Consider the following 7971-nt stretch of genomic DNA (forward strand, 5'->3'; position numbering starts at 1 on the left):
TTCTTGCAAATATTCATAATCAAAATCACCACAATGATTGCGTTGAGAAAGAAGACAAAGATGAAGATGGAGATGGAAAGAACAGAAGTCTACATAACTCGTGATGCTCTGCAAGATGAAGATAAGATGGAGATGAAGATAAAGATGAAGATGAGATGAAGACGAAGATGAAGATGAAAACAATGATGAAAATAAAGATGAGACGAAGACGAAAATGAAGATGAAGATGATAGAAATAAAGACGAAGAAAATGATGAAGATGCAGACGATGGAGATAAAGATATACAGATGATGAAGATAATGGAGATGACGATGCAGATGATGAAAATGAAGTCGACTCTACTTGAACTCAACCAAGCTCGAGTTCGGGTCCCTTTTCTCTAACTCAACAAACTTAAGCTCGAACTCGAACTTGAGCTCGATCCTGTAGCAAACAAGCCAAGCTTAATAAGTCGAAAACTCGACTCGGCTCAGCTCGTTTACAGCCCTACTGATACCATACCAGAGTGAATGAGTAATGATCCAATAATATATAAAGTTGATTCTCAAGTCCAAGCTAATATAGATAATTAGATACCATAAACCTTGATGCTGCTGCAACTACTTATAGTACTTGCATGAAAATAATAGAGCCTGCCTAATTCGAAAATCAAAAGCACAATCAGGGAAACACATGAATCACATACTCCATAACGGGTCTCAATTGTTCATTGACAGAAATTAAAGATCCATTTGGTTTTGCGCTAAAACAGAAGTACTAAACTACGAACTAAACTACATCACGGGTTCACGTGCAGAAGATTATGATTTAACTTCTGCACAGTAGTCATAAGAGGGCAGTACACATCAGAGTTTAAACGGGAACAAATTCCATACAACTGCTACTGCTATCCGACAATGAGGCAATCAAAGATCATCTTCAGTCATCGGCCGGGGGTGAGCGACTGCATAACAAATTAACATCAAGTAAAATGCACACAAAATAAGTTTTAGAAAAAAGATTTAAAAAGAAAAAAAAAAAAAAAAATCAAGTGGAAGAAAATAACCTGCGGTATCTGTCATTGTCGGGGCTATCAGCTCCACCATAATTGGGGCTGTCCCTAGCTTCAGGCATAGAATTTGGGCTAGGGCCACGACCATTGTCAGGGCTACCTTCTCTTCCATAGGGACTTCCACTGCCTTGACGACCATTGTCAGGACTAGACCTCTCTCTTCCATATGGACTGCGGCTGGGTCCACGAACATTGTCAGGGCTTGGCTTCTCTCTCCGATATGGACTGCGACTAGATCCATGGCCATTTTCAGGGCTACCTCTCTCTCTTCGGTAAGGACTACGGCTAGGGCCACGGCCATGATCAGCACCACTCTCTTTTTTATAAGGACTACGGCTAGTACCCCGTCCATAATCAGGGCTGCGACGATCTCTCCTATAGGGACTTGGGCTGCGAACACGACCATAATCAGGGCTTGCCCTTTCTCTCCGATAAGGACTGCGGCTAGAGCCACGACCATAATCAGGGCTTCCCCTTTCTCTTCGGTAAGGGCTTGGGGATCTCCTTCTGCCCCTATCAGGTGACCTGTCGCGACTCCTATCAGGACTATGTCCATTCCTCCGATCATCATCATCACGAACTGCATACTCAACTGAAATAACTCGGTCCATCAACTTGCTGCAAACCACAAGATAAAAACATTAAGATAGAGTAAAAAGATATTAAAAAAATAAGATGATAAAGGTCAAAACAGACAGCCAAAAAAAAAAAAAAAAAATTCATGAAGATCAACCTCATATTTGTAGTTTCCAATGCTCTGGTGGCATCCTCCTGTGCTTCATATTGAACAAATGCAAAATTCCTTCTGATCCTTACACTTACTATCTTTCCATATGGCTCAAAGTGCCTTTCCAAGTCCCTAGTCCGGGTATGGTATGGATCAAAATTGATGACAAACAAGGTCTTTGATGGTCTTGTATTTGAAGAAGGTCTTCTTGAACCGCCGCCTGGTCTTCTAATACCACGTTCATGCTACAACAAAGAAATGAAAGAGCTCTTCTAAGGTGTTTAAGTAATCATAATAAAAGTTGAAATAAGATGAATGACAAAGTCATTTATCCAACCTACAAAAAATGTTGTACCTTTGTCCATTCAACACGAAGTCTGCGACCCTTGCGTCCAAACTCAGTCCGATCAAGCCCTCGAATGGCATCTTCTGCATCTCTCTCATCTTCCATATAAATAAAAGCAAACCCTAAATGCAACAGTGTAAAAGTTGAATAAATGTCATAACTTTTATACATCTTGAAGAAAAAGTTAAGAATCCTCCCATAAAAGGAATCTTCAATATGAGATGGCATTTTCTCCTTTCAGCATCATACAAACCACCTAAGTCCTACCTTAGAATAAAAATTTGGCAACCTCCGTGAAATCTATAAACTAACTGACCAGCAAAAGTAGTAACAGACCTTGTGTGATGAACTAAGTGATGTCAAGGAACAAGATTCCAAAAGTGGATGTCTCATGGTAGGTCAATGAATATAGAGAGCCTTCTCCATCTATTCTGATGCCTCTGCTGTGAGGTCGGCAATGTTTCTACGTTGAAACATGTCTGAAATTGAAGGCTGGGCAAAAGTCATGAGGAATGAAAAGGCAATGAGAAAAATGTGGTATGGTTGTGCCATTGCAGATGAGAGTGACTCTTCCTGAGAACAAGAAGAGGAAGCTCGTCACAGGCAGGAAATGGAATTCTGAAGAGTGCATCCATTAGCCGGGAGTATGGATATCCCAAGAAAATCCTGCGCCAAAGAAAATGTTGAGAATGGGGGTTTATGTTTCAAAAAAGATGTTTTTCTCTCTCAAACATATCCTCAAACCCCCACTGGAACTCAACAAGGGATGGATGCTGTTTCTGAGTCACGTATTCTGAAGTATTGCTGACAACCACGTAACATGAGGAGCTGCCATCTTCATGGACAGTGAATTGGACCGATTGAAGTGCCTTGTCAATGCTGGATTTAACTGCCTTTTTTATTTTGTGTGTGGTACCGAATTATCTACATCCTTTCATATACAGAATACTATGACAGAGTACAAGCATATAGGTAATTTTAATTGCAGTACGATGAACAAATTCACCTAACACACTAAGTGGAAAATGAACTACTAATTTCATTAGCATCTGCCTATAGAATGCATAATAATAGCGAAAGTCCACTCCATACAACATCCAATTCACACCATTCTGCCCTTCCTTCATTTCTTAATTTGAAGGATAAACTAAATTCAAATGCCAGACTAAATCATTAACATGAAGATAGTAAATAAATATTTCAACTTACTATTTATAAAGAAATTCAATCATGTAAAATTCCTGGAACTGAACATTGACTGTTGTTAGTTAAGGCAATTCAAGTTAATCGCTAACAATCATTTATACACTCATTTATGCATCTACAATAAAAGAAGTATGGAGTGACTGAGCCCAGTTGATCAAAAATCTAACTGAAGAATAAAATTTTGAAGCAAATTTTACATAGTGCCAACAATTGCCATCAAAACCATTACACAAACCAACTAAATGGATGCAATAGTAAATAAAAGAACATAAAGAGACTACTTACCAGACTTCATATCCACTCTATCAACTTTGCCATATCTTCTGAAAAGTCGTTCCAGATCAGATTGGCGCGCATCATACTCAAAGTTTCCACAGAATATAGGCCTCATCATACTTGGGCACAAAAAGAAAAAAAATTCACTACTTGTGAAGAGAGATAAAAATAATATAAAACAAACATGGACTTCAAATAACAAATTGTGCAAGTATTATGAAGATTCAATTATCGCATTCAGTCTACTAAAAAGCAATTCTCATATTGACTTTATGATAAATTTTAAATGCTTTCTTAACATATGCCAATAAATAAACACAATTAGGCCACTAAAAAGCGAAAACTTTTACCAAATCTTGGACTTCATTTACAAGAAAACAGCAAGAAACATCCAATTCTAATTGTATAGGCATCATCAAAATTTGTATCTTTGTACCATTTACATGTGCCTTACCAGAATTTTAAAAGCATAAAACAAATACGGAATAAGAATCTGTTGATCACTAACCAACATTTTATTTCCAATAGCTCAACGAAGAAAAAAAGTAAGACTACAACAGCCACAAAATTAATAAGAATCACTTCACGGAAAACAGAATAACAACCTTAATCGAAATGGCCATGGACGAACTTGTAATAAACAATGTATCAAGAGAAAATCCTTAGCAGCCTTTGCAACCCAAGAAGACGAAAGTAGTTCAGTTTTTCAATTCCTTTTTTATCTAACCTCACGCTCAACCCATTAAACATTATAAAATATTGAAAATTCTTTCACATTATTTTCTACCACTCTCCACGATAAGCACAGCTTAAAACCACACGTATAACTGAGGGTCTACATATGAGATAAAGTTCTATCAAGACATAGCTCCTTTATGTACATGCTTTCAATATGTACTTACGAGTAAAAAAGCGAAAAAAAAAGAAAAAAGAAAAAAAAAAGGTACAAATATTCCCAGGTTTTGAAGCATTTCTGTATATAATAAAAGAAAACAAAATATGAATTATGAATTAAACAATCCTCTGCAAATATGTGTTATCAAAGTAAATATCAATAACATCACAGTCAGATCTAAAACATATCAAAATTAACCAAGATCTGGTCAAACAAATAATAAGATTCAGATCTATCGTAAAAGAAAAAATAAACCTCAGATCTATCGTAAGAGAAAAAATAAACCACAGATCTGTGCAAAACCTGACGCTTAGTTACACAAAAGCTCGATAAAGAAGAGAAAATAAAAGCTAAATCTCCAAATCAGCAGATTTTTCAACTTTCTCTCGTAATTTCACCAAGAACCAAACACAAAAGAAGAAATTTCAAGAGAAAATCTCAGTTACAAGGGTATAAAGTCCTCTAATAGTTTATTCTTACCTGTAAGAGCAGCGATTGAAAGCTGTGAATGGAGCTTCGAAACCTAACCCAAACAGTCTTCAGAGATATTTTTGAAACGGCCAACAAAAAGTAAGTCAACAAATAAAAGAAGATGACGTTGATATAAGCAGCGCGACTGAGAGATACCCCTGCCTCTGTTAATATTTACAATTGTAGCCTTTTCTTTGATAAATTGTACAGGAAAATTACATCTTAATTGCATTTATTCAATTTTTTACATTCAAGGTAATGACTAATAAGGTATAATACAACTATACAAGGTAATAAAGTACAACGTGCGTATAATGTGTTTCAAAATACAAAATAAAATTTCAACACTACACTTATAAGATATAACTTAATAAAATTTTAATCATGGATTCAATACAATCCAATGGGTATAGAAATTGCTTAAGTGCCAAACAAAATAGATACCTCTAAACTATTTCTCATCCATTAAATTACAAATATCTACGGTTGAAAATCTGTGTCTCAATTAAAGTTAAAAGATATCGACATATATATATATATATGTCAAAACGAATAACAAATTATGAAAGTCATATGAATATTCTGAGTGATGGAATCATTTAGGTAATTTATCAATAAATATTAAAATCACAAGCAGAATTTAAGAATTTCAATATATACCCTAAATTTTCATCATAATTGTCAATTTTATAAGTGTTTCAGATACGATGTCTAATATTAAATAAAGTTTATGGGGTGCTATATGTCGTTTGACGTGATAAATTCATCCAATCCAACCAAGAGGAAAAATAAAAATTAAGAAAAAAATATGCATTAAAAACTTGAATTGATCATTAGGAATGTGATTTTGATTTTTGAAACAACAGGGCAGATCGTATCTTCAGTCATAGAACCGGGCCTACTCTTTGGGCTTGGATTCACTATTATCCACTAAATATTTTTCATTGAGAAATCTAAAGATGAGGTTATTATTTGGACCCACGTTTTCTATAATAAGCCCATCTCTTTTGGTACAAAATTGTAGTGATTAGAAACCCAACCTGTGTAGTGACCCGCCCAAGCCACTGGGCCCGGGTCGAGCGGTTTGATCAGTTTGACCCATCGGTCAAACTGATATCCAAAGTTTAAAATCTAACAAAGATACCCCTAAAAATTATGTAAGTTCTTGTGGGTTTGAAATTTTGCAAAAACACCCTAAACACCACTGTCGGCATAGGCAAATAAGACATGTTTCCGACAATGACAACACTCCCTATCACCATGAAAACACTCTTCTAAGTCTCCTGACCCAAACTCATCTCACTCCTCCCCCGTTCACCTCCCTAATCACTAGCGACAAAGGGCTTTTTCCAATGACGTTGTTTTTTTTGCAATTTGTCGGTCGATTTACTCACCGAAAATCGACGCCGTTGCCTAGGGTGTTAAAAAAAAAAATAAAAACTGAACGCAACCAGAAAACTGGTTAACGGTTCGGTTATGTTTGAAAAATTCAAAACAACTAAATTTTCGGTTTTGGTACGGTTCGGGAAAAAAAAAAAAAGCGGTTAACTGAAACCGGTTTTTTGGAATTTAAAATATTATTATAAAATAAAAAAAAAATATTATTATTATTAATAAAAAACTAATAAGATTATTATTATATATTAAATAAAAAAATTAATATTTTTAAGTTTGTTGTAGTGATCAATTGATATATATGAAATTTAATTTTATTTGGATAGTATTATTTATATTTACAATTTAGTTTAAGAAAAAAAAAAAAATAAGTTTTATAAAAAAAAAAAAGAGAAAACTGAACCAATAAAGGCTCCGGGTCACTGTTCAACGGATGGCCGGTTCCTAATAGGATAAACCCAAATTCCAGTCAATTGAATTATGTCCAGACACAAGAATGTCAAAATAAAATAAAAGAAAAGAGAAGTATGAAGAAAGGTCTTGAAAAGAACTGACTTACTGTGATTGAAAGAAAACCACATTGATACAATGGCAAGACAGTAATTTTGTAGTAGATTAGGTTCAATTAATTATATTGTGTTGATGAAACGAAAAGTTGAGCTGAGTCTTAGCTAATTGGGTCTCGCGTTTTGTATTTGTTGATGAAGACGATGAATAATTCCAACACAACCATAAACAGGGTCTTCCACTCGATGTCGTGCCTCGAAACTCAACGAATCTGCTGCTTCCGCTCGTAGATTTGCTGGAAGTTGCTGAAAATTTAAAAAATAATGAACCTCAAAGCAAACATCTATAACTCATATTATCAGAATGTATATATTCATACACATAATACATTAATTCTCGATGGACTAAAGTTTAAAGATTATTATTTTTAAAATGAAAAAAGATTTTACTTTTCCCAGACCGTAGCTGTCAGCAGACACGAAACCCAGTAAAAAACAAAGAAAAAATGGCGCAAAAATGCAGACATAAAAGCAGAAGCAGCAGTACATAAAAGCAGAAGCCGCAGTACTAAGTGATAGCGTCAAAACAATGAAAAAGCAGTAGAAAGTACCCATAGGTGAAAATATCAGTGACATTAATTAAATAGTACCTGCAGCATCTTTGCGACATTGCTGGCACCATGGATTTTGTGAACACAAGCAAATCTTTGAGGATCATTGGCTGGAAAATAAAGAGAGAAAATGCAATCTGAAGGGCACCTTCTTCGCAGATATTTGCAAGCTGCACAGCGACCACCACCAGGCATCATTAATCTATTCTCAGATAAATCTAATAATAAATCTTTACCCACAAAGATCCTTAGAACAAAATATTTAGGAAGATATATGTATATTTTTTTTGTTCTAGTATCTTTCTATTAGATTTTCGTATTTGTAGTGAAAGGTCTTGAGAGATTTTGCAACGGCTACTTTTGACATTCAAAACAATTGGGATTTGAGAAGGAAAGTTGGGGACGATGGACAGTAATTCCTATTTTATTGCAAGAAATAATATTTTTCAAATTGGTAAGAGTGCTAGATTTAACAACCAAAAAAGA

The 7971-nt window shown here is 35.1% G+C and overlaps 1 protein-coding gene and 1 pseudogene across 4 annotated transcripts; both read right to left on the reverse strand.

Annotated features, from left to right (window-relative positions):
* Positions 1–652: 652 nt before the first annotated feature.
* LOC116117617 (serine/arginine-rich splicing factor RS40-like) lies at positions 653–5105 on the reverse strand. Of its 4 annotated transcripts, none has more exons than XM_031403641.1 (6): positions 4983–5105; positions 3617–3726; positions 2135–2247; positions 1786–2024; positions 1047–1670; positions 653–944 (listed from the first exon to the last, which is right to left on the reverse strand). In XM_031403641.1, the coding sequence occupies exons 2-6, from the start codon at positions 3723–3725 to the stop codon at positions 920–922; spliced, it is 1110 nt and encodes a 369-aa protein (XP_031259501.1). In that variant the 5' UTR covers position 3726; positions 4983–5105; the 3' UTR covers positions 653–919. The 4 variants fall into 4 exon arrangements, with proteins under 4 accessions (XP_031259501.1, XP_031259525.1, XP_031259516.1 ...); XM_031403665.1 differs by lacking the exon at positions 4983–5105 and adding an exon at positions 2462–2791; XM_031403656.1 differs by lacking the exon at positions 4983–5105 and adding an exon at positions 2462–3073.
* A 1884-nt stretch (positions 5106–6989) lies between these two features.
* On the reverse strand, positions 6990–7680 carry LOC116117644 (annotated as a pseudogene).
* Positions 7681–7971: the final 291 nt, after the last annotated feature.

Source organism: Pistacia vera, unplaced genomic scaffold (assembly GCF_008641045.1).
Source record: "Pistacia vera cultivar Batoury unplaced genomic scaffold, PisVer_v2 Contig1236, whole genome shotgun sequence".
NCBI classification, from domain to species: domain Eukaryota; kingdom Viridiplantae; phylum Streptophyta; class Magnoliopsida; order Sapindales; family Anacardiaceae; genus Pistacia; species Pistacia vera.

Coding starts and splice junctions, on each gene's coding strand:
- LOC116117617 (XM_031403641.1), bottom strand. CDS start 3,725: ATGATGAGGCCTATATTCTGTGGAAACTTTGAGTATGATGCGCGCCAA. Junction 2,248..3,616: donor TAGAGTGGATATGAAGTCTG/GTAAGTAGTCTC, acceptor TGTTGCATTTAG/GGTTTGCTTTTATTTATATG. Junction 1,671..1,785: donor TTGGAAACTACAAATATGAG/GTTGATCTTCAT, acceptor TGTGGTTTGCAG/CAAGTTGATGGACCGAGTTA.